The sequence below is a fragment of the Sminthopsis crassicaudata genome, chromosome 4 (genome assembly GCF_048593235.1).
Source record: "Sminthopsis crassicaudata isolate SCR6 chromosome 4, ASM4859323v1, whole genome shotgun sequence".
Classification (NCBI taxonomy): Eukaryota; Metazoa; Chordata; class Mammalia; order Dasyuromorphia; family Dasyuridae; genus Sminthopsis; species Sminthopsis crassicaudata.
This window is the reverse complement of record NC_133620.1, coordinates 29,640,689-29,665,953: the sequence shown is the minus strand read 5'-3', so window position 1 is coordinate 29,665,953 and position 25,265 is coordinate 29,640,689. Positions and strand designations below refer to the sequence as shown.

At 60.9% G+C, this 25,265-nt stretch overlaps 1 protein-coding gene across 1 annotated transcript in view; it reads right to left on the bottom strand.

The window, feature by feature from the left end:
* ERI3 (ERI1 exoribonuclease family member 3) overlaps positions 1-25,265 on the bottom strand; it is a 142,294-nt gene that overhangs the window by 53,600 nt on the left and 63,429 nt on the right. Inside the window, exons 5-6 of the mRNA XM_074266139.1 lie at positions 21,645-21,736; positions 4,810-4,882 (exon numbers count right to left, since the gene is read on the bottom strand). Of these exons, the coding sequence (XP_074122240.1) occupies positions 4,810-4,882; positions 21,645-21,736 (165 nt within the window). The remainder of the gene's footprint in view (positions 1-4,809; positions 4,883-21,644; positions 21,737-25,265) is intronic.

The following is a 25,265-nucleotide window of genomic DNA, read 5'->3' as shown; positions in this document are numbered from 1 at the left end:
TTCTCCCGAGTTCTGCCTTATCGGGCTTGGCCAAGCCCCCGAAGCCGCCGCGGCTGCGTCCCCCCTCCCGGGGCAGGGGCCGTGCCCGAGGACTTGGGCCGGAAGCCGGCGGCGGCCCCGAGCGGAGGCGTCTATCGGACGAGGCCGCTGGGAAATGGCCAGGGCAACCCGGGGCTCGGCCTCCTGCGCCCGCCGGTCGTCCGGCCTCTGAGGTCTGTCTTACCTGGTAATCGTTCCTCTGAGTAAGGGCCCACCCCGTAGGATAACCAGACTGAGTGGGGGCGGGGGGGCAGACGCCACTCTGGGCTGCATCCAGAGGGAAAAGGACAAGGGAAAGTCCCTTGCTTGAGGTTGGTTCTTCCTGTCCCTGGGGGGTTCTGGGCCTGAGCCATCTCAGGGGGAGTGCTCCCATGGGCTCCTCATTTGTGGGAGCACAGTCACAACAAAATAAATGGTGGGTGACCGGTCTTCCCCTTGGAGGAAACAGGGCAGAGAACCGTGTATGTGTCTCCGACTTCTTGCACGGGGACCCACAGAGGCCAGGGTCTGCAAGGCCGGCAGAGCCCCCACAAGCCCCAAGGCCTCCAGCGCAGGCTCCTCCCTTTTCCCTGCCCCAGCCCAGGCGGCATCTCTGCAGCCGCCGCCCTCCCTGTGCCCCGTCCTCTGGGGCCAAGCGGAAGCAGCTCCTCGGTCCTGGCCCAGCGGTCAGGCCGGCCCCACTCTGACGCCCTCGGGCTCATCCATTTCCTCTTAAAATGGCGGCCACCAATAGGCCACCAGCCCCTCCATCCCAGATTGCATCAGGACCCTGGTAACCGTCCTTCCCGACTCCTATTGTCTCTAGGATTAAGTCCAATTGCTCAGCTGGGCATTTAAAATCCTTCACGGTCTGGCTGACCTTTCCAGACTTGTGCCACGTGACTCCTCCTCCGGGCACGCTCCTCACGCAGCATCCGTCTCCCACCTCTGTGCCCGCGCCCTTTGCGCCCTCTGTGCCCCGAACGCCCTCCCCCCTCACCGCTGCCTCTCAGGGGCTCAGCTCAGGTACCCTGGCCGTACCTCGGAGGGCTCCCCCACGCTGGCTGTCAAGTTGTGCCAGTGGGCACGACGGCGCAGGCAAGGCGAGGAGGGCGAAGCCTGCAGGCCTCGCCCCCGTGCCCCTCCCTTTGGGGTCCGGCCCCGTGCCGCCTCCGTAATTCGGGGCCTCCTCCTCTGGCCCTGACAGGAAGGCATTTCTGTCCCTCCGATTATAACTCACTCTGGGCTATTATTCAGCTCCCCAGCCCGGCCCCGCTGCATTCAGTCCAAACATAATATCCTTCATGCATATATTATCTGTCTCCCTATTATCTGGAATCATTTCGGAATTAAATTTCAGCCCTGCAATATTGGCTCCAAGAGCGGCTCGCTTTATGGGCTAGTCAAAGGTTAGAATACCAATCAAAATAACACTGCCGATGCAGCGAGACATTTTAATATTCCAAAACCCGGTAATTGTAAAAGGACATAATATTTTTTCCCTGATTACCCCAAAGGCAACACATGTTAACAAGGCGAGGGAAGGAGTGAAGGAGATTGCAGAGTTCAGGCAGCTGTTCGACGACGACACATTTAAAGGAGCAGAACCAGAAGGCTCCTGGCCCAGCTCGGCCCGCGGTGCCCAGGACAGGCCACGGTGCCCAGTAAGGGCCACGGTGCCCAGGACGGCCCGGTGCCCAGGACAGGCCACGGTGCCCAGGACGGCCCGGTGCCCAGGACAGGCCACGGTGCCCAGGACGGCCCGGTGCCCAGGACAGGCCACGGTGCCCAGGACGGCCCGGTGCCCAGGACGGCCCGGTGCCCAGAACAGGCCACGGTGCCCAGTAAGGGCCACGGTGCCCAGGACGGCCCGGTGCCCAGGACAGGCCACGGTGCCCAGTAAGGGCCACGGTGCCCAGGACGGCCCGGTGCCCAGGACAGGCCACGGTGCCCAGTAAGGGCCACGGTGCCCAGGACGGCCCGGTGCCCAGGACAGGCCACGGTGCCCAGGACGGCCCGGTGCCCAGGACAGGCCACGGTGCCCAGGACGGCCCGGTGCCCAGGACGGCCCGGTGCCCAGAACGGGCCACGGTGCCCAGGACGGGCCACGGTGCCCAGGACGGCCCGGTGCCCAGAACAGGCCACGGTGCCCAGTAAGGGCCACGGTGCCCAGGACGGCCCGGTGCCCAGGACGGGCCACGGTGCCCAGGACGGCCCGGTGCCCAGGACGGCCCGGTGCCCAGGACAGGCCACGGTGCCCAGGACGGGCCGCGGTGCCCAGCTCGGCCCGTGGTGCCCAGGACGGCCCGGTGCCCAGGATGGGCCGTGGTGCCCAGGACGGCCCGGTGCCCAGGACGGCCCGGTGCCCAGGACGGCCCGGTGCCCAGGACGGCCCGGTGCCCAGGACAGGCCACGGTGCCCAGGACGGCCCGGTGCCCAGGACGGCCCGGTGCCCAGAACAGGCCACGGTGCCCAGGATGGGCCGCGGTGCCCAGCTCGGCCCGTGGTGCCCAGGACGGCCCGGTGCCCAGGATGGGCCGTGGTGCCCAGGACGGCCCGGTGCCCAGGACGGGCCGCGGTGCCCAACTCGGCCCGGTGCCCAGCTCCACCAGGGGACCAAGGCCTCGGGCTCGGCCAGGGCTGCCAGCAGGGCAGAGCCGGCACGGCTGGACTCCAGAGCCAGGAGACCCGGGCCTCCATCCTGGCCCCGGCCCGGACCTTGTCCCAGGAGGGGAACCCTGGGGCTGAGGCCTGGCCCACAGCAGGGGATCCCCAAAGGGGAGGGGAGACCTCGGCTGCCCCCCAGGAGAGGGACAGAGCCGCAGGCAGGCTTTGGGTTTGGGGTCGGAGGCCCCTGGTGTGATGCCGCCTGTGAGGCCGGGTCACTGCCCAGTGCCCGCTGGGGCCCCGAGGCCCAGAAACTTGTCTTTCACCCCCTGGGACTAGGCCTCCAGAGTGGGCTACTGGGGGGCGGGGTGAGGAAGGGCGACTCCCACGGGAACTCTTCTGACTGGGGGCGGGGGCTCCTCCTTCCCCACCGGGGGTCACTGGGCCAGGGGGGCTTCGGAAGGGCTCGCGGCCTTCCCTGTGACACAACACCCACCGCTCCCATTTCTGGGCCAGCAGAGGGCGCGATGGGCAGAATCCCGCTCAGGACTTGAGGCAAGGCCTTGTGAGGCTGCGGGGATCTAACCTGTGCGGCAGGGGGCGAACCTCCGAGGGGCACAGCGGGCGAGCTCTCTCTCTCCCTGATGGGCAAGACTGGCAAGTGACTGGGGCAGCATCTGAACCGCAGACTCCCAGACCAGAACAATGGCAGCTTCCTGCGGGAGCCCTAGGCCGTCAGACAGGCCCTGGCCCACGGGGGGAGGGGCCATCGTGGGCAGGCTGGGCAGGCTGGCCCGGCGGGGCCCGCACCCTGGCACGCCAACAACAGTGCCCTCGGCATTCACCGCCACTCAGTGACATTACAAGTGTCGGCGCCTGCCCTCGGGGGTGCCAGGGGCCCTTTGCTAAGTGCCCAAACGCCCTCCCCGGGACTCCTGGGAAATCTGGGCCAGCAGCCCAGCCCCTTCCCCCTGCCCGGTCCCAGAGAGGCCCCTCACAGGACAGGAGGCAGAAGTGGGAGGAGGAGCTCCAGCTGGGGAGGGGAGTCCGGGGAGTCCGGGGCCCTGAGCCTCTGCAGGGTGGGGCGGGAGGGAGAGCTGGGCGGCAGATGGGGCCGCCCCACCCGGCGTCCTGCCTTCCTGCCAGGTGCCCAGTGGCACTCACTGCCCTCGTGTCCAGCCACCTGAAAGTGGAATGAACTTTACAGGGCGATTGTTCACGGTCGGTTGGCGCGCTGAGCGCCTGCTGCGCCTCCAGGGCCGCCCGTCTGGCGAGGGCCCACATCGACTCTGACGGCCCAGAATGCCCAGGCCCCGCCTCCCACGGTCCCAGAGCCCTCCCCTGTCTGGGAGCAAGCTCCAGCCGCCTGCCAGCCCCCGCAGAAGCACACGACCCTCCTTCCCCCAGTCCCGGCCAGGCCGGAGCAGCCGCGCCCGCTCTCGCCCACAACCGGCACCTCGGCACGAACAGCCTCCCCTCAGGCCCCGGCCCGGCCGCTCCTGCCCCCTCCACACGGCTCTGGGCCTCCCTTATTCCCTCCCAGGCTTCAAGGCCAGCAGTGACACCCTGTTCCCCTCCCCTGCTCAGGCCCCAGCCGGCCCGGCCTTGGCCCCGAGCTGTTACCAGATGGCACGTCAGGGGGCTGCCCATCTCCGCCCCGTTCTGGGGGAGGGCCACATCACCCGCGTCCCGAGACGGCCACACGGCCGGAGGAGGCCCAGGGCCCCTCCTGCCCGGGGGCACCCGGCGGGGCAAGCCCAGCGCTCACAGACACTCTAATGGTGGCAGCGCCCGCGGCAGGAGCCAAGAGCTCCCTACAGATGCTAGCAGCTCACAAGCCCCCAGCAGCCCCCCAGAAACCCGTCCACGCGCCGAGCCTGTGCTCCTGAAACCCTCTGAGGAAGTGTCCGGAGGCCCTGCCCCCCAACAGAACCTGCTTCCTCCAGCCCAGAGGCAGTGCCCGCCAGCTCTGTCCCACTCGCCACACCCAGAAAGCACTCAGGTGACCAAACCAGAAGGAGAAGGAGGAAGAGGAGGAGGAGGAGGGGGGGAGGAGGAGGAAGAGGAGGAGGAGGAGGAGGAGGAAGAAGAGGAAAAATTCCAGGGAAGGCCAAGGGGAGGGGCAGCCTCTGCAGGGCCCAGAGGGACGCTCAGGAACAAGCGCGCACTAGGAAACACAGGTACCTTTTTCAGGTTAATCCACTGCTTGAAGTAATCGGCCACCGGCAACCCCAGGTACTGGCACTGCCCGGGCAGCCTGCAAGAGAGCAGAGAGAAGGGGGTGAGAGGCCGTCTTTTTCCAAGGCGAGGCAGAAGCGGGGCCGGAGCCCGAGGGCGCGGGGGAGACACGGCCGGGCTCTGGCTTCGAGGAAGGCTCGGGGCGAGTGCCAGCCAGCGCACTTGGGTCGGGGGGGGGGGGGGGGGGGAGCTGGGAGCCGGGAGGGGGGAGGGCCGCAGTGCGCTCTCCCCCAGCCTGGGCGTCCCCTCCCTCAGCTCAGCCTCCGGGGTCTCAGGGAAGCGGAAGCCCGTTTCCTTCGGGGCACAGCAGGGGGAGCACCACGTGGCTGCGACAATACCGACCTCACCCCCACGTTCAGCGAGCCGTCACCCACCAGCACGATGCGGCGCCCCTTCTTTGAGACGGCCCCTCTGACTGGCTCTCTGTGCACCCCCCCTCCGGGCTTTATCGAGAGAAACCTGGGGTTAAACAGCGCCGGGCCGGCCAGTCCCAGACACCCAGCTGCAGGCTCCCAAAGACTGGCCGGTCCCTGACCCTGGTACGCCATGCCCTGCAGGCCGGCCCTGCCCGGCTGACGCGGGCCCGCTGCCCTCTCTGGACATCCGGCTCCCCAGCCGGGGTCTACAGCCCGGGCTCCCGGCCCTCAGGCCCCTCCCGGCCCCTGCACTCTCTCCTCCTCCCAGGGGGGCCCTCTCCAAGAGAAGACCAAGGGCCTGGATCCCAGTCACGGGCCCAGCTAACTTGACCTTTCCCATGAGCCGCTGGCGTCTGTCCTTTCCAGTTCAAAGGTCTCTTGACTGGACAAATGGCAGTGGCCATTACCTTAGGCTTCCCCGCGCACGGTCCCTCCCTCACCGAATCCGAATCCTCCTTAACCGGAGCCCGCATTTCCACGGCCCCTTTCGGACATGACCCTCTGAGGGCCGTCGCTCACTGTTCCTGCTGCGTCCCGCCCTCCGGGACCGCCCCCAGGTGGAGATGCCGCTTTCCTTGGCACCCCTCGTGCTTCCACAAGGGCAGCGCCACTGCCTCCTCAAAGGCACTTGGCCATCCGTGGGCCCGCCACCCCCCCCCGAGAGCCCCGAAGGCTGTGCCCCCCCCCCGCCGAGCCCCCCCACTGGCTGGCACACAGCAGCTTGCTGCCCGGGAGGAGGAGGCAGAGGGGGGCACGAGTCACTTCTCAGGGGCCAAAATGTGACCGCCCTGCAACGCCAGAGGGGCGCTCCTCCATGCCCACCAGTTCCTAGCGCAGCCCCTGCCCTCCTTGGCAGGGGAAGGACCCACAAAAGGTGAATGTTTAGTGGGGCCCCCGAGGAGGCCCCGGCGCTCCTCCCTGAGCCCCATCACAAGGGGGACACTCAAGAACCCAGGTAGGGCTGCTGACCACGGGGCCGGAGAGCCGGGGAGGGGTCCCGGCCCGGAGGAGCGGTCCCGGCCCGGAGAAGCAGCCAAAGAGTATCCCTGGCGGCTCCAGGTTGGGGGCCGGATGTGGACTGAACCTAAAGGGGGGCTCGGGAGCCTGTGCAAGGAGGAGCAGCCACCCCGGCAGGCGGCCCCGCAGGAAAGGTCGAGCCGATCCGGACGTGCCGCACTCGGCCCTGCAGTCACCCTCCTCCCGTGCCACCCCCGGGGCTGGGCGTGCACACAGGCTGCCTCCCCTTCCTCCCATCCCTGTCAGGGTCCGTGCCCATGGGTCTGAGTGGCAGCCTCGGCCCCGAGAGGGGCGCAGGCCGGGTGCACAAGCCGAACCCCAGGGACGGATCCAGCCAGGAGGGCAGGGAGAGGGTGCCCCCAGGGGGCGCTAGCCTTGCAGAAGCACATGGAGCCTGTCCCTGGCACCGCCCAGGAGCAGGAGGCCCCGGCCGCCCCACCCCCACTGCAGGCCGGGTTTACGGGGCTCGGGTTTGCTGGCGGCTGGCACGGCCGGGCCGTTGTCATCTGGTCGTGCTTATTGCTGCCGTCAAATGAAATTTTATACCCGCAGCCAGTCCACAGGTGCAGGCCGCCCGCCCTTGCTTTACGAGGGGCTCGCATGGCGTCACTGGCAGCCAATGGGGAAGGGACAATTATGCCTCGGCCATAAAATGGAACCGCTTTTCCTGCACACATAACTGGCTTCTTTCCCTGGGCGGGACCCTTTGGACAACTGTGCCCCGCTGCCCGCCTGGCTCCCAAAGGGCGCGAGTGTCACGGCCTTTCCTCGGGGTGTCCTCCCAGGGGAGGAGGAGACAAGAGACCCCAGGAGGCCCCCCCACAAATGGGCCCCAGACACAGGGGGAGACTCCTGCTTATCCCTCATTCCCTGCCCCCCTCCCACCACCACCGGTGTCTCGGGCACTGAGACTGGGGGGTGGGACTCTGGGTCCCACCTGGCTCCTTCCTGGCTGGGGGGCCATAGGCTCACCCACTGACCTCAGCGGGCTGCCATGGAACCAAACAGATCCCGGAGAGCTGCAGGGTCGCACAGATGGAGTCCCACTCGGGGGCCCTCTCAGGCCTGCAGGCCCCCAGACCCCTCACACAAGGCTGACCACAGTCCGCCTCCATGGGATCAAGCATCAGTCTGGGCTTGTGGGCTGCACTCAAGGGTGGCTTTCGTATCGAGGAGGGGGCTGCATTTTCATGCTCTTCCTTTAAATGAACAGACTGAGCCCCTGCCCTCCCCTCTGTCACTACCCTCTGGGGGCCTCCGGGCACAGCAGGCACTCAGGGCATGGTCGAAAGCAGAGGAAGGGGACAGCAAGGAGAAATGCCCCCCCCTTCCCTATCCTCCCCCAACCCCCAGCTCAGAGGCAGAACAAGCCCGTGGCCCCACCTGCCAAGTGCGCTGGAGCCCCCTCCCCCACGGCACTGATGGCAAACAGGTGTGCCAGAGTGAGGGGCTCATTAAATGGGGAATGCTGGAAACGTTCCCCCATGGCCCGCTGGCTAATGGGCCCAGGGAACTGGCAGACCCATCAGAGGAAGGGGCCGTGCTTTGAAGAGCACGTCTGGGGGGAGGAGAGGGAAGGGGAAGCAGAACACGAGGCAGAAACCTGCCGCTCCTCCAAGGCTGCTCCGCCCCGGCTGCCGCTCCTGGGTCCCGGTGGGACTTTCTCCAGCTGGGCCTTGGTCACCCGGGCCCAGCAGGGCAGCCAGGCCGAGGAGGACGCCCAGGGATGTCCCCCCGCACGCAGAGGTGGGCCTGACGCACTTCCCCGATGTCACAAGAACTCTTCCAAATGACCCTCGTTGTACAGAGGAAGGAACTGAGGCACAGAGCCCTAAGGCAGTGGGCACTGGTGCCCCAGGGGCACGAGTCTGGGAGGGATTGCCGGCTCTGAGCTGGAACTCTCGCTCCTGGCCCGGGCATGCAGAGCATGTGTACATGGCACAGAGGGGGCCCTCAGGGCACACAGCAAATGGCCCTGCCTTGTTCAACAAGCCCAGAGATTGAGGCTCCCACGAGGGTCACTTGGCAGCTAGAGTTAAGTGGTCTGAGAGCTGTACCCCGGGCCTCTGCTCCCCCTTCCAACAACATACCCATGTCTGGGGAGTCTACACAGGCTTCCCGGGCTGCAAGACCCCTGTGCTGGGACCCCACTGGCTCTAACTTTCAGAGTAGCGAGTCCACCCTGGGACAAGTGCCCCCCACCCATACCCCCAAGATTGAGGGCAGGCTCTTAAAGGCTGAGAGGGAGCAGGCCACCGGATCCAGAAGCCCATGGCGCCTCTCTCCCGGTCCTGCTCAGCCAGTTCAGAAAAGCCGCGTGCCGAGCCGGAACGCTCGCTCGTTAACCGACTGCCCGCAGATGCCGCGTCAGGCCCATCTCAGGGCGGGGCTCCTGCCCCATGAGAAGACACCTTGAAAAGCTGCATTAAGGTGACCCCCAGGTGAGGGAGGGAGAGGGAGGGCACGACCCCGGCGACCTGGCCATCAGACAAAAGGCCGAGAGACCGGCACTCCGCCCCTCCCCCAGCCCGGCCCGCGGGGCACCGCATCCCGGGCTCTAGGACAGAAGCCCCTGTGGGTGGGTCCAGACTCGAGGGACACAGATGCAGAAAAGCCAGGGGGGCCCAAAGAGGTGAGAAGACTGAGGGGAGGGCAAGCTGGCAGTCTTTCAGGAGCTGACTGTGTCCTGCTGAGCTTTGGGGCACAACCCGGGGCCACCCAGGAAGCCGCTCAGGGGCAGAGACAATGCCATCGGGGGAGGGCCGCGTGGGTCCCAGGCACTGGGGATCTGCGTCCCGCGGTGGAAGCCCTGGGGACTCCGGGGGGGCTGCCAGCTGGCCCTGAGAACGCTGGCACACGCCGCAGGGAGCGGGCGGCTCGCCTTTGTCTCCCGGCCCCCCCGCTCGCCTGTGTCTGTCACTCGGAGCCAGCGGTTCTCCAGTCCCGGAAGAAATCAACAGCCCCGGTGATAAACGGCCGGCTTTCGTTATCACTTTTCCTTAAGTTGAGGAGAGCGGCTGATGATGGATGGGCTGGAGTTTGGTTATCAGGGCGGGCTGTCAGCCAGGGGTGCCTATCTCCTCCCACACCGCGCAGGGCATCATTACGGGATGGCACCGGGGTGAAATATGACCCAGCGAGGGGAAGCGGAGAAAGGACGGATTAAACATGGAGCCAATTGAGCCACAATGAGCGCGCGCGAGCCCGGGCCCTTATCGGGCCGGTGACACCTTTTATCTCCGCCTGGTTAGAACGCACAGGGCACAAATTGGTCCTTCCTCCCCCATTGTATCCTCTTGTACAAACAGAGGCAGATAAAATGTGTCACCGCTGAGATAGCGTATCAACTTAACCCTAATTATTCAGGGGGTCACACCAGGAAATAGGGGCCTCGTTTCAACAGGTTCTGCCATCTCCGCTCTGAGCCGCCAACCACATGAGGAGCGGGGGAGGGGGAGGGGGGAGAAAGGAAGGGGCCGGCAGGGAAGGGGAGGGGGAGGCAAAGGCAAACTCACGACGGGGTTCGGGCACACAGGCGGTACTGGGGGCACCCGCTGGCCACCTGAACCCCTCACAGGGGGATGTCGATGGCCCTCCCCGGGCCTCTTCTCTAGGGTCAGACCAAGGGGGGCTCCCGGCGAGGGTGCCCTCTGTGAGCCCAAGCCTCCCCCCCCGAGAGGGGAAAGGGACAGCTCCGGGCGGGCCTCGGCCTCTCGATGGCCGCCTCCACTGGACGGCTTCCAGCACCAAACAGCTGCCAGCCCGGGGCCTGCAGGGAAGGATGCAGACCCGTCCCCAGACGGGAGCTCCGGAGCTCCCGCCCCTCTTCCTCCTGCGCCCCCCCGCAGCCTTTGCCACTGCCCGGCCCCGGCCCGCGGGAGAGCCCGCGGAGGTCAGGAGAGAGAGGGCTGTTCTAACCGCCGACCTGACAGTCAGCTCCCTGTCTCCCCCCCCCGAAGTGTCATGGTACAAGAAGTCTATAAGCAGCCCATCAGCTCTAAATATCAGTGCTGGAGAAGCGGGAGCCCGAGCGCGGGGGAGCGGGAAGGAGACAGCGAGCGCCTCGGTCCGTCCGCCCGCCGTCGGCTGTCAGGGCGCGCTAATGAATCTCACCAGCGGCAGCCTCGCTTCACGTGGAGGGGGGAGTCTTCCAGCGAGAAGTCTGAAATGTCTCTTTCTGAAGCCCCTCTTTAATGAATGTCACTGCCGAGCCCAGAGCTGCCAGTCCTGCGGGAGGGGCTGAGCCGGGCTCCGGGTCACCCGAGCCCCCACCCGGCCCCCAGACAAAGGGGCCGCTGCAGATGGCGGGGGGGCCAGAAGGGGGTCGGAGGCGTGCACGGTGCCGTCCGTGTCGAGGACCACCAGGGGAGTCTCCCCTCTCCCACCCCGACACTTTCCTACAGGGCTGCTAGTGCCAATGGGGGGCGACACCGTCATCCCGACGGAGGAGATGGACGCCTGGGCCCCCATCCTGGCCACTCTAGGCAGCCCAGACTTTTTGGAAGGCACAGGCAGATGGAGGGGGCACTGGCAAAGGGGTGACTTGTTGGGAGCCACAGGGTCAGCCTCGCACCCAAAACCACACGGGGGAACCAGAAGGGGAGGGGAGCACGGAGAGCAGGGCATGGAGGTCTGGTTGCCGCCTCCCTGGGCCTGCTCTCCCCCTGACTTCTGGGGCACTCCCACATGAGAAAGGAAGCGCCCACAGGGGACCTCAAGTCCCGAGGCCAGATGGTCAACCTCGCCTTAGCAAAGCCACGGGCTGCAGAGCTTTCCCCCAAGTCCAGTTAAACAAGCTTGTTAAGCTCCTACTAGGTGCCAGACCCCAGAAGCACAAAGACCAAGACAGGACACAAGCCCCAAACCGCCCTGCAGACCGAGCTCCCAAGGCCGGCCCCTCCTCCGGGCACTTCTCCTTCGGGTTCCCTGCAGGGCCCCGAGGGCCACGGCCAGAGCAGTGACGGCTCCCGCTCTGCGTCTCCTGGGGGCCAGCGCCATGAGGCACCTACAGACCCCTCAAGAGACCCCTCCCGGCAGTCTGCGCCAGTGGGAGGGGGTGGTGCCCTCCAGCAGCTGTGCGCCCAGGTGGTACCACTGTCCCGGGCATGTCTGCCCCCCCCCCCGCCAATGACACTCACTCGGGCTCTGCCCGTCCAAGGACCCGGGAGGACTCGGCACCAGGGAGCCCGCGTGCCCCCACCTCAGCAGCGTCAGCAGCGGGTGGGCTCCAGGAGAAGCCCCGGCCCTGGCATCAGCCCCACATCCAGGGAGCAAGACGGATTTAATTTCCGCTTGGCTCCTGACGGCTGAGATGAAAGGACATCACCTGCGCCAGGGCTGGCAGGCAACGGCGGCTTCTGCTGGCACATGCCAGGAGCTTAGCCAGGCATGACCCCAGGGGGACAGGGGCAGGCTGGGGCTCTAGTCACACTGACTCCCTTTAGGGTCAGGGCCCAGGCGGCCCAAACCACCCACGAACTTCTCAGAGCCCGTCTCGCCCTGCTCCGGGACCGAAGTTCCCTCCGGGGGCCGGGCTGTGCCCCGGCTCAAGCTCAGCAGGACTTCGGAAGCTTGAACCCCCCTCCCCGAAGGTCTGCCCCCAACCCCTCTGACTCAAAGCTACGGGCTCTCTCCAGCCTCGGGGAGGCAAGGGCGCATGCTCCCAAGTGGTGCCGGGGGTGGGGGGGCACAGGGCGTCCCCTTCTCTGGGCTTTGGCGCCCGGGACAGGCTCTGCCCCAAGGTGCCCCACGCCCCCGACCCCCCCCCCTCCGCCGGGCTTTTGTTCCGGGGCCCTCCCTGCCACAGGCACTTGTCGCCCTCCCGAGGGCGTGGAGCCACCAGACAATGGGAGGGCAAAGGACAGCTGTGGCAATTAGAATGCAGGGCAATTCGGGAGCTATTTAGCAGCACGACCCGGGAGGTCACTGCCGCCGACTCCCATCCCTATATAAATATTGTATGAGCGGGTGTGCGGCTGCACCCCCCCCAGTGCTTCTCCTGCACGCTCACCCCCCGCCCGCCTCCGGCCGCCCCCGCCCGGCGTTATTTACCGCCCGACAGGCAGGGAGAGCCCTCCTAAGCGAGAGGGACCGGACAGTCCACTTGCCACAAACGGCCAGGGTAATTTAGCCGGAAGGTGGGGAGCGCTCTGGGAGGTGGGGGGGACCGGGCTTCTGGGGGAGCTCCTCGGACAGGGCCCCGGCGCCAGGGCTGAGGCGCGGGGGGGCCGCGGGGCCCGCCGCCCTCCCCCAGCGCTGCTCCGATGCACCCTGACAAGCCTCTGAAGCCTGAGAGCTGTTTGCAGTCAGCCCCGTGATTTGTTAGTAATTATTTCCACAGTGTCACATCGCTGTCACTCTGCTAACAAAGAGACAGGCTGCCTGCGGCTGCGAGCGAGCGGGACGGAGCACAGAGGGGCCTGTCAGGCGCCCGGCCGGCTCCCTTTCTTCCCGAAGCGCGGCCGCGCAGACAGGCGCCTCTCAGCAGCCTCGGCGAGCCCGGGCCCTCCCAGCCTCTCTCCCCGAGACCCCTCGGCAGCCCCTCGTCTCCTCCTGCCACCGGCTGCCCGCCAGAGGACACTGGGGCCGGGGCCCCTCACGGCATGCCAGCCACTCAGCACGAGGGCAAATGACCCCTCGGAGACCCAGCCACAAAAGCCGGGGACACCACCTTCCTGCTGCCTCGGCACTGGGGGGCCCGGCCACGGCAGCTCCCGTCCCCGTGGCCGCGGCCCCCGGGGAGGGCGTCACGTCTGCGTGGCACAGAGCGGCCGGGGTGCTCCATCACCCCGGCTGCGAGTCAGAGAGCAGATTGTCAGGGGCTGGCAAAACAGGGGTCACTCACCCGCAGGTGCGGGAAGTTGGAGATTAATTCTCTCCTCCAGCGGACAGTCTGCCTCCAGGACGCGCTCGGGGAAGCGCCTCCGGAGAAGCCCTTTCCCTGCCACAGCCCAGCAGCTCCTGGTGGGCGGGGCCCAGGGGAGAGGGTCTGGGGGCACTCAGAGGGCCCCATCACACCTACTTCCTTCTGCCCCGGGACCTGTGGGAGCCACAGGCCTAGAATGCACAGGGCGCCCCCGCTCGGGCACAGCAGGAGCGCAGAAGCGATGGTTTTGCTGTCGAGCCCACGTGGAGGCTCCAGTTGCGATACACGCCGGTGGCGACCCTAAGTCCCCTAATGCAGCTCTCTGCCTTAGCTGCTTCATCTGTAAAATGGGACTGACAGCACCGGCATCATGTGGCAGAGCCCTGGGGCGACGGGGGTGCACCCTGAGCTCCCAGAGCCCGCCCCGCACAGGGCTGCCCCTGGCTCTAGCGCTTAAAGCAGAGGGGAACCCGACCGAACTCTTCCTCATCCCCCAGAGTGGCCACAGGTGGGGGAGGGTGGTCAATGGCTCCCCAGGTAGAAGGGGGGCAGCCTTTGGCTCCCGAGGTGGGGGAGGGGGAGAGGCGGCCTCCGGCCTCCCGGCTGGGGTTTGTCCGAGGACGGCCTCCATAAAATCCATCGCCTGGCTGGCCCAACTTGCACAGAGGATTAAAATGGTAAATAAAATGAGGCCTGAGCATAACTCACAGTTAAGAATTCACTAACGCGATTGGGCGCCGCCCCCCAGCCGTAAACCCTTCAAGCCCAGGCCCGTGCTTTATGGCCACCGCAGGCCGGGAGCACTTCCCCTTCACCACAGACATAACCAGGAGAACTTGGGGCAAGTGGGGTCCTGGCCCAGAGCCAGCTCCACAGGGAGCCGGGCCCCCCGCACCCCTCCTGGCCGGGGCCTCGCTGGCCACCGCCCGCCCTTCTGCTCCCGGCCGGGGAAAGGGCAGTGGGGCACCTCTCCCGGCTCCCTGGATGCACCCGCATCCTCCATTCCCACCAGGCCCCAGTCCGGGCTCTTCCCGCCCTCCAATCACTGGCCGGGGTCCCATCCCATTCTAACCAAAGGGCCAAAGGCGGGGTCGATTTCACGGACAGGAGGTAGCAGAGCTGGGGCTCACACTGGGGCTCCTGCCCCAAAGCTCCGCAGGGCCCCCCAGAGCCCAGGCTCTCCTCGGGTCACGGCACGCTCAAGCTCCTTAGCCTGGCATTCGAGGCCTTCCCATTCTGGGACCAGCGCCGGGAAGACCCGACGTCAATCCTACCCAGCCACGTACTAGCAAAGTTGCTTCACCTCTCAGCCTCAGTTTCTTCATCTGTCAAATGGGAATAATGGCGGCTCCCATCCACAAGAACCCGTCCCTGTGAGCCAGGGCCGATTGGAGCACGTTGGGGAGCCTCCCTCCGCACTGCTTCATTCCTGTTTGGCAAGTGATTGGGGTGGGGCTTCAAGGATGTCCCTCGGGCCCCTCCCCCCCCCTTCCTTTTTGCTTAGGCCAGCCCCACCACCAATGTCCTTCTCCTATCGTTTCTTGGGAGTTTGAGTGCCACCTTCTCCATGAAGTCCTCCTTGGTTTATCAATGACCTCTGCCTCCTCTGAGGCTCAGCGCCTCGCCCCTGCCCAGCAGGAGCACCTGTGGCCAGCCAGGGCCCCAAAGCCAATGGGGGCCTCCCGGGGTGGTGGAGCTTGCCCCCTCCCCTGCCGCTGGAGGGCTCGCCTCCTCCCAGAGGCTGCTCCCAGCAGGTGGAATGAATCTTCCCCCCAGTCCCTGCAGGTCCAAGGCCCCGTTAGGCTAACGAGGCCGTCTCCCGCTAATGTGGGTGAGCTTGGCAGGCCCGCCCCCCCTTCCCCAGCTGCGCCAGGTATCTCTTCTTTAATTAATACTGCTGCTGAGCCCCCGCAGGGAATGTCACCCACAATGAATGGCGCGCTCTCGTTAGAGCCGGGCTGAGCTGATGGATTCAGGAGGCCCCGCTAACAAGCCTCTGGTGCCCCACCCAAGGCTTCAGAGGCCGCCCCAGCCCTGAGGCAGGGCGAAGGCAGCGTCTCTGCCACAGGGGAAGGGTGGGTCAGGGCAGGCCCAGAGGGCCAAGGGCAGGCTGCAGGGGGGTCCCCATCCCTCTGTCTGCAAGGAGGCGGCAGGTGGTCACACAGACACGGAGGGAAACGATCACACGAGCCGTCCCTGCTGTCCTGGCTGTTCCGAGGCTCCGTCAGTGGCCTGCACCCAGACCTTCGGGCAATCCCAACCCAGAAGAAGCCCCAAAGGGCCTCCACACACAGCCTCCGTTCAGCCTCTGCTTGGAGGCCCCAACGTCTGCGGAGGCCACCCAGTCCCCTCTGGGACCGCTCTGCCTGACACACCCAGGGAGCCTTGAAGCAGAGCCCAAGAAGCTGGTGTTCTCCAAGTCTTCCTGGGTCTAGACTAGGTCCGCAGGCCCATCCCTAGAGGGGGACGCCTTTACAGGCTCCTGGTGCCTCCAAACGATCTCTTAATTCCTTAATGACCTCCCAAGGGCTTGGGCTGGGCACTCACTACAGGGAAACACGTTCAATTTAATTCAATGAGGTTTTATTAAGCCCCTACTGTGCAGGTGCCAGGCCACGTACAGAGATGTCCTCTGATGGCCCTGGCCCTCAAGAAGCTTCCAGTTAGACCCCAGAATCGTCTATGTACGATACGGGGGAAGTGTGAAAAGTGGCTCCATCCCTCTGGGGGAGGGGATGGGGGCGACATCAGCAAAGACTGAACCTTCTGTGGGGTCTGGGGAGAGGAGAAAGATTTCCCAGGGAAGGCGACGGGAGCTTGCTCCAGGCAAGAGGGAAGAGCGCTGTGGGGGAAGGGGGGAGACAGCCAGGGGCTACCATGGCTGGGAAGTTCAGGGCCCCAAGGGGAGAGAGTATGAAATGGGAGGTGGAGGGAGCCTTGAAGGTGACACCAGGAGCTTGTATTTCATGTGACAAGCCCAAGAAGCCCCTGGATTCACAGCACCCCCTCCAGGGACCTCTGCCCCGGCCCATAGGCCCAAAGGCCCCCATCAGAGACACGGAAGGGCCGGGCGGCGCTCTGTCCGGAAAGGATCCGGGGCCCAGAGCGGCAGAGGGGACCGGGGCCACAGCTGACCAGGGAGCGAGCGTTGCCGGATACCAGGCACTAGGCCGAGTCCCAAGCGTCCAAGGGGCGCCACAAAGGCCCTGCTCTCGCGGAACTCACGCTCTAACAGCAGAGAAACCATGGCCACACATGAGCACAGAAGGCAGCGGTCAGAAGTGGAGGCTCCGGCTGCCGCCTGGACCACATAAAGCCCCCTGGGGAAGTCTGCTGGGGAAGCAAGGAGGCTGAGCCCTCCAGGGACGAGGCACAGCTTGGGGAAGGGTCTGGAGGTGGGAGATGGGGTCCTAGGGCAGAGGAATGGCCCGGAGGCTGGGCTGGCTGCAGAGGATGGGAAGCTATGAAGACCACAAAGGAAGACCCTAATGCTAGTTCTGCCCCTGGGGATGACAGACTGCAGCGGGGGGTGGGGAGGGCTGTGACAGACGGACCAACATACTGGGCAAATCGCTCTGGACGGATTGGAGGGCAGGGGCAGAGTCCCCGGCCCGGCCCACATCAGGAACCTGGCACCCCAGAACGCTGACCCAAATGGAGCAAGACCCGGCAGCCACGTCCCAAGGGCCGGGGAAGGGAAGGGGGGACACGATGGGTCATCTCCGCTCGGCCTCTCGAGTAGCCCCGAGAGCGAGGGGCTCCCCCTCCTTGGCTCCTGACTAGCGCCTCCCTGAACAGCTCTGAAGCGGGAAGCAGCCTCCAAATGGCTCCTGGCTCTGACATTGGGGAGGCCCCAGGCCCAGCTCACTGATGCTTCAGCCTCTCTCTTTCCATAGAAGCTTCCCCAAATGGCCGACTCAACTAGCATCCCCACCTCCTCCTGGCTGCCCCCTCGACGCTCTACGTGCTTTTCATTCATCAGGCTGAGTCAGCTAGAGTTTGAGGTCCACTCGAACCCCTAGATCCTTTTCAGAAATTCTTCCATGATCTAGGGGGCTCCGTAGTGGGGGGTAGGGTGGGGCGGGCCTTCCCAATAGGCCCACCAGAGGCCAGAGAGGCAATTACTGCCCCCTTTGCACACAGGCTTAGGCCTCAGGCCACAGCCCGCAGGCCATTCCCAGGGCTACAGCAACCACCTGGCGAGGAGGAAGGAGAGCTCCTCAAAGGCAGGGATTCTCCTTGTCTCCTCGGTGTCCAGCACACAGCAAGCTTAACAAATGGCTGCCGAGAGACCGACCGCTCCCAGACAGCTCCTAGACTATCCCCCAGCCCGGGGGCTCTGGCCCTGGTCTGGCAGGAACTGCCGTCCCCTCGGGGTTTTCCAAGCCATGCCATACGTACAGCTTTTACCAGAAAGTCAAATGTGTAAAGGCGCACCCCAAGTGCTTAATAAGTGCTTTTCCTCTCTCTCTCCCCTTTGGTACAACAGGCTAGACCCAGCTGGAAAGCCAGGCGTCAGTGCTAGGGCTGGCTCCAAGGCTCGATGACTCCAGCCCAGGGCTTTCCTCAGGTGGAGGAGGAGACGGACAGCTGGCCTCGGAGTCAGGAGGGGCTGAGGGGCATCCTGCCCGAGAGGCTTAACTCTGGGACCCTGTCAGTAAAACGTGTATAACACATCCTTCCTGGCTGTCAGAAAGGCCCAGGGAACACCTGCCAAGCATCTCCAAGCCTGGAGGGGTGCTGGGTAAATTCACCCTGCCCTGGCAGGGGCAGAGAACAAAGCCTAGCCCTCCCCATCCCCCTACCTGGTACCCTCCAAGGCTGCAGGCAGGGCCTGAGCACAAGGCCAGCCTCCGAGGGGCTGCTCTGGTTTTGCCCAGACTCGGGCTTGTTAACCTCACTGCTGGCCTCAAAGTGTCCCAAAGGGGGCTTGTCTCTTGCCCCCAACTCTCCCTTTTCCTAATGCCCTCTCTCACACCCCCAGGTCCAGTCTGTGGCCAAGGGCCCTCGTCCCCCTTCTCTCCTGTGACGCCGGCCCTCACTGCCTCAGCCGGGGACCCTCTCCCATGGCCCATGGCTGCTTCCTCCCTTTCCAGGCTTCCTCTGCCTCACCTCCCTGCAGACTCTGAGATCCCGGCCTCCACAAAGAGACTCGGGTACTTTTACTGGCTGCCCCCCCATCCCACCTCCTCCAAGAAGCCTTTCCTGATTCTCCTTAACACCTTTCTTCAGTTACCTCCCATGCATCTGGCCCAGAGCCTCTCTGGGGAGCCTCTCCCACATAAGAACAGGGACCAGTCTTGGTATTCCTCACCCTTAGCATGGCGCCTGGCACATAGTAGGTGCCCAATAAATGCCTATTAGGCGGAGGGAGGAAGGACAGCCAGTGCTCCAGGTCCCTCTGAAGGCCTCTGCTACAGCTGCTTCGCCTCCCTGCCCCCCAGCCCCCCGGCCCCCTCCGGCAGTCAGCGGCTGCCAGTGCAGGCCCCCTGTGGAGGGGGCCGCCATCCCTCACCTGTCCCCCTTGGTAGTATACCCCCCCGCACTTGCAGGGCCTAGCTCCCATCCCGCTCCTTGCTGCTCAGAAAGAGATGTAGCTCAGTTCCGCTTTGCTAAACCCTATTTGGCAATGTGTCTAAACACATGCAAACTTAATTAGTTTAGGAGGGGAGCCTGGGCGTTTGTGGTGATGGATAAAAGTAATGGGAAATGAGACAAGTCAGGGCTGGCAGGGAGTTCTCACTCACGCGCCGTCCCTGGCAGGCCTCTAATCAGAGGTGACTCGCCTCACGGCTGCAGCCAATCAGCATGCGGCACAGTGACGGGCAGCTCACCCACTGCCACCTTCCCCAGCTCAGCAACAGGAGCCGTACTTCCCCCTCCGCCCCAAAGACAGCGCTCAGGGCTGATTGTCTCACATCACCTGGTGCCATTCCCTTCCATCGAGGCAGAAAGCCCAAGTCCAGCGGCAGGAGCCCGGGAGGCGACCACGCTGGGCGGGCCTGCTGGGCAGCGGCCACGCTCGGGACATTCTCTCCCAGGAGGGCCCGGCCCACCCCCCCAGCAGCCCCCGTGGAGACCGTCAGACGCCTGGGCCAAAGCAGCCTCTGTGGCCTGGATGCAAGGCTAGGAAACAGTCCCAGTCCTGCCCCACCCGAGATCTGAGGGTCAAAGACCTGGGGGGAGCCGGCAAGGGGCAGCTCTGGAAGCCCGAAGCTCTTCCTGCAGCCTGCCCCTTGGCCCTGGGGGCGCAGAGCCCACCCCCATCCCCTTCTACTCCAGGGGCCTCAGAGGAGCCTGTGTCTCTTGGTCCTGCTGAAGGGGGGGGCAGTCTCACCCACAGAGGCTGCCAGGCTAAGTCAGTACCCATGCCAAGCCAGAACAAGAAAGGACAGAAAAGCCTCTGTGCTCCTGCCCGCCCCAGCCCCAAGTAACGGGGCCTAGTGAGGAGAGGGCGGCAGGAGCAATCTCCAGCCTCTCTCCACACTGAATCCCTCTCCGACCAGGAAGCTCACGGATGCTAACCCCAGGACTGAAGGCCCCTTCCACCAATCCCAGCGCAGCCGGGGTATCCCCAGAGCCCCCCAGAGCTAGGCTTCGGCCACTTGGTGAGGAGACAAACCAGGGCACATGGTATGTGTCAGCCTGACTGTGGCAAAGACCCTTCAGTCCACGCTCAGCTCCGCCTGGAGGCAGGTTCAGGGTATCAGCCCCACTAATGACACTCCACGTCCCCAGAAGCTAAGCCAGGAGCCGCTGGCGGGCAGGGGGCCTGAACTCAGTGCAAGTCTTCCTTCTGGGGCAGCCCCCTGTGCCTCGGGCCAGGGTGGGGAGAGCCGGGAGAACACGCACCCTGCTCTCAGGGACTGCAGGGAGAACCTGCCCGGCCGTCAGGATGCAGCCTGAGCCACTAATACGTTTTGGATGTCAGTTTAGCAGCCCAGGTGCCAAGCCTGCCTCGCTCATCTGTGTGATAAAAACCCCCTCCTGAGCCGGCGTGGAGGCGAGCGGGGACTAGCTGGGCGGTTACGGGGGCGCTGAGGCACGGGATGCGCTGTCACGGAGCACGGCACGGACGCTGCCCGGGTGGCTTTGATTTTGTTAGACATTTAATTAAGAGGCTGCCTCCCCAGCAGCTCACCTGGGCCTGGCTGCTGAGCGGCAGTCACAGGCTCCCCAGCCTGTCAGCTTCCTTCCAACACACCCGTCTCCTGGGAGGCTCCCAGGCCCAAGCTGGTTCCAGGCTCCCCTACAGACATCACTTCCAACCCAGAGCTCGGAGCCCCCAACCAGCCCGCCCTTCAGCAAGCCCCATCCCTGCCCCTCTGAGGATCCAAAGCAGCACCAGTTGGCCTGGCCCTACCATGGGCACTGTCAGAGGCCTGAGGCAGAGGCCCAGAAAGGAGGCCCAATACTCCTACTGCCGCCCCTTCTCCCACCCCCAGACCCCGCCCAGTCTGGGAAGGGCCCCACTCATGGGGAGAGTTGCACATGCAGGCAGCCGCAGGGCATGTGGCCAGTTAAGCCCCCCCAAGCCTTGTTCAGCACATTTCTAACTTCTTCCTCCCCACAGAGTCTGACCCTTCAGTGTCCTCTCTGCACTAAAGGCCTCCACCAAACCACCCAGAGCTCCTGGCAGCCTCCAACCCTTTTCCACATGGTTCTTCCCCCTCCAATATGGCCGTCTGTGGCTCTGAAGATGGGGGTGCATCTGGGGCCCAGGAGGGGAAGAGTGGGCTGGAGGAGTAACATGGAACCCTCCTTCACTTGTTTCCCCTGAGAGGAAAGGTCGGTGGCAGGGGCGCCACCTTCTCAACACCTAATAGAGAGGGGCACCCCAACTCTGGAGGGACAAGACCTGGGTTCAGTTTTCATCTTGGATGCTTCCTCCCTGTACAACCTTGGAGAATTCACTCGAATTCCGTTTCCTTGTCTGTTAAATGAGGAGGTGGGCCGTGACGGTCCCTGTAGGCTCCGAGTCTATGATCCTAGCAAGCAAGCACTGGGGGACTCAAAGAGAAAACGTTGCTGGGTAGCAGGAAGTGAGGCCCTTCTGGCTCTCCTGCTTCAGCCACAAATAACATGGAGGGATCAATACTCTCAATCCTCAGCAAACAACCCTCAGCCCTCCGATAGGCCTCCCAGCCCTAGGACTAGCAGAAGCCTAAGAGCCAGGGAGGGCAGAAAATAGCTACCCTGCAGACAGGGACTAAGGGGGAAAGCACGCCGCCCACAGTGCCCCAGCCCAACGAGGCCCACCATGGACTCGCTTCCCAGAGGCCGGGCATGACAGCAGGGGAAAGGGTGGGGGGGAATCCCATTCTTCCCCTTTCCAGGACCATGGATTCCATGCGCCTGGCCTGGACCTGCCAGCAGCAGTGTGACATGGGGAGGTCTCACTCCCCACAACTGAGGCTCTGAGGGCCTGCTCAGGTGTCCCCCCTCTCTAGAAGCTGCCCATGGTCTCAATGGCCAATACTCACATCACTTTCAAGTCCCAGTCTCCACAGGTGACAAAGATTGACTTGACGCTTGGATCCAGAAGGCCTTCCTTTGCCATCCACTCATCGACCCTCTGGAAAGAACACAAAGAGAAAAGGGATCAGCCTCTTTATCTGAAAGGAACAAGGGGTCAGGTAGCCAGAAGCAGATGAACAACCAGAGCAAAACGGTGACCTGGCCAGGGCTCCTGGGCTGCCCTCACAATGCCCCTCTCTCAGCCTAGCTGGCGTCCTCTTGTAGGCCTGGACTCTGGGGCTAAAGCTGGACCATATGGTGCCCAACAGCCTGTTTAAGAATTAATTAATTCCTCATCAAGGGAAATAAATACCTCGCAATCCATATTGAAGACAAAAGTAAATTCATATCATCATTGTCGGGCAGGTGTCAGGAAGTCAATCCATCAAGCATTTATTAATTACCTACTATGTACCAATTGCCAAGGATATAAAAACAAAAACTGGGGAATCTCTGGTGCTCCAACCTTACCTTCCTGCCAGGAAGGAAGGATCTCCCTGAGCTCTCCCAGGTGCTGAGGTCCCACCCTCTCCCCAGAAAGGTTGGGACCCATTGTCTTAGACCCAAGCTCCAAGCAGGGGCAAAGTCTAATTGTCTGGAAACCAACATATGAGGTGTCCTGAAGAGGGGTGCGAAGGGTCCTCCCCCTCCCCTTCTCCCTCCCTGTGCCAATACAGCAGCACTTCAGCAGAGAACCAAAGGATCCAAATCTGTGACCTTAGGGTAATACCAAATCTAGAGCTGGGGGTATCCTGAAGGCCGACACAGGAGACCACAGAAGCCTGGAGTATGAAGGTATTAAGCACCTAGGTACAAAGTGACCAAGACAGGGTTGGGTCCCAGGCCTAGGCTGGGGCCATTCCAGATAGCAGCTGCTGGGGCTATAAGCATAGCTCTCATTTCAAGATTCTCTAAGTTTCAGGGCTCTCAGAGGCTACCTACATTTAGTGATTGGTTCGCTAACCTAGAATTCCACAGACAAGACCTTCAAAGGTCATCCTGTTGGCCACTTTCTCTACCTTTTGAAAGATAAATTATCTTTAAGATTAGTCAAGAAGTTATTAGCAGCTCTGCAGCGGGGAAAATGCCTGGATAACTAAAGTCTCCCAACAGTGTCATATTCCGACTCTTCACGCTTGTGAGCAACTTCCCAAGCTCCTCATATATTTTCTCTTTCTGTCCAGGTAATCTGTAGTCTACCCAATGGCAAAAATACTTTTGTTTCTTCCTCCTTTGATCTTCACTCAAATGCTCTATACCATTCCAGGTTCCTGAATTACTTTTTTCTTTTTCTTTGATAGATGACGTTATTTCAAACATTTTAGGAAAAAAAGACTACTGTATACTGAAATGGATAGCAAACACTACTTGTAACTAAAGAGTCTGGCAGCTGCCTACTCTGCAAGAAATTGGAAAATTTGTCCTACATATGGGCCAAAGGTCCATTCAGATGGTATCTATAAATAACACATTGCTGGAATCCAGTTTGTAATCCATTTTGCTATTCTCTACTGTTTTGTGGGTGATTTCATACCATTTACATTTAGTTATGACTGCTAATTGTATGGTTCTTCTTTCATTTTCTATGCTTTACTTTTTTATTTATTTTCTCTTTAAAAGTCTTTTTTGCTTCTATCACCTCCCTTATTCTACCTTCCCTCTTATTTTCTCTCCATTTTCTCCTCCTATTTCCTTATTAAGTAAGATGAATTCTTGTATCCAACTCTGTGTATGTGTATTCTTCCTTTTTCTGGCCAGTTCAGATGGGAGTAAGGATAGAGTCACCTGTTTCTCCTACCTTCTCAGTTGTATGTTTCTTTATATAAGATAATTTTCTCTATTTTTCTTCCTTCTCCCTCCACCTCCCAATGCATTCTTTTCCCTCACTCTTCCGTTCTTCTTTTGAGATCATCCAAGCAAAACAGAATCATAGTAAGTCCCTACTTATTAGACTCCCTCTAACAGGTCTAGTAATGATAAAGTTCTGAAAGGGTTCCATGTACCATTTCCCCATATAAGAATGTAAACAACTCAATGTTGTTTAGTCCCTTATGATTCATTATTCATATCTACCTTCTGTGTTTCTTACAGTCAAAATTTCTGCACAGCTCTGGTCTTTTCATCAGGAGTGTTTGAAAGTCTTCAATGTCATCAAAGGTCCAGTTTTTTCTCTGTAGGATTATGCTCACTTTTTTTTTTCTTGATTGTAAACCTAATTTTCTTTTTATTAAAGCTTTTTATTTTCAAAACATATGCATAGATAATTTTTCAACATTGATCTTTGCATAGCTTTGTGTTCCAAATTTTCTCCTCCTTCCCCTCCCCAGATGGCAAATAATACAATATATTATACATGTTAAAATATATGTTAAATCTAATATATGTAAACAAATTTGTACAATTATCTTGCTGTACAAGAAAGATCATATCAAAAAGAAAAGAAAATTAATAAAAAAAAAAACAACCACAAAAAGAGTGAGAATGTTAAGTTATGATTCACACTCAGTTCCTGCAGTCCTTTCTCTGGATATAGATAGCTCCCTTCATCATAAGATCATTGAAACTGGCCTCAATCATCTATCTCTTTGTTGGAAAGAATCACATCTATCAGAAGTGATCATCATATAATACTGTAATTGTAAGCCTAGATCTTTTACCTTCTGGAATATCATTCTACATTCTCTCTTTCTTGAAAATTGTGGTTGCTAAATTTTATGTCGTCCTAATTGTGGATCCTTAGTATTTGAATTTTCTTTTTAGCTGTTTGGAGTATATTTTTCTTGATTTGGATGCTCTGAATTTTGGCTATAATATTCCTAGGAATTTTCATTCTAAGATTTCTCTCAAGAAGCAACCAATGACAATCTAAATAGACTTGGGTTTTGTTTTGTTTTGTTTTTGTTTTTTCCATTTTCCTGACTTTTAAAAAAAAATACCATTTTATTTGATGGAAAGTGTCATTCACATCCAGAGAGAGAATTATGGAGACTGAATGTGGATCAAAGCATAGTATTTTTACCTTTTTTTAAAAAAAAAGTTGTTGGTTTTTGTTTTTTTTTTCCTTTTCTCGTGTTTTTTTTTTTTTCCCCCTTTTGATCTGATTTTTTCACACAGCATGATAAATATGGAAATATATTTAGAATAATACACATGTTTAGTCTATATCAGATTGCTTGCTATCTTGGGAAGGAAAGAGTGGGGAGGAGAGGGAAAAAACTTTGGAACACATGGTTTTTGCAAAGGTGAAAGTTTAACACTATCTTTGCATGTGTTTGGAAAAAATACTATTAAAGTAAAAAAAAAAAAAAAAAGTAAAGAGAAAGAAAAAAATAACCACTGAATTCTTTCAATTTCTACCATGTCCTCTGATTCTAAGAAATCTGGACAGTTTTCTTTATTTATTGAAATATGACATGATTTTTATTGTTGTTAATGACTTTCTATTTTTCAATCTCTTTCCCTATGAGATATTTGTTTTTTATTTTTTCAAAGTCTTTTGACTTACTTGGTCAATTTTATTTTCAAGGAGTCATTTTTTTTAGTAAGAGTTTATGACTTTTATCAAATTGTTAATATTCATTCTCTTT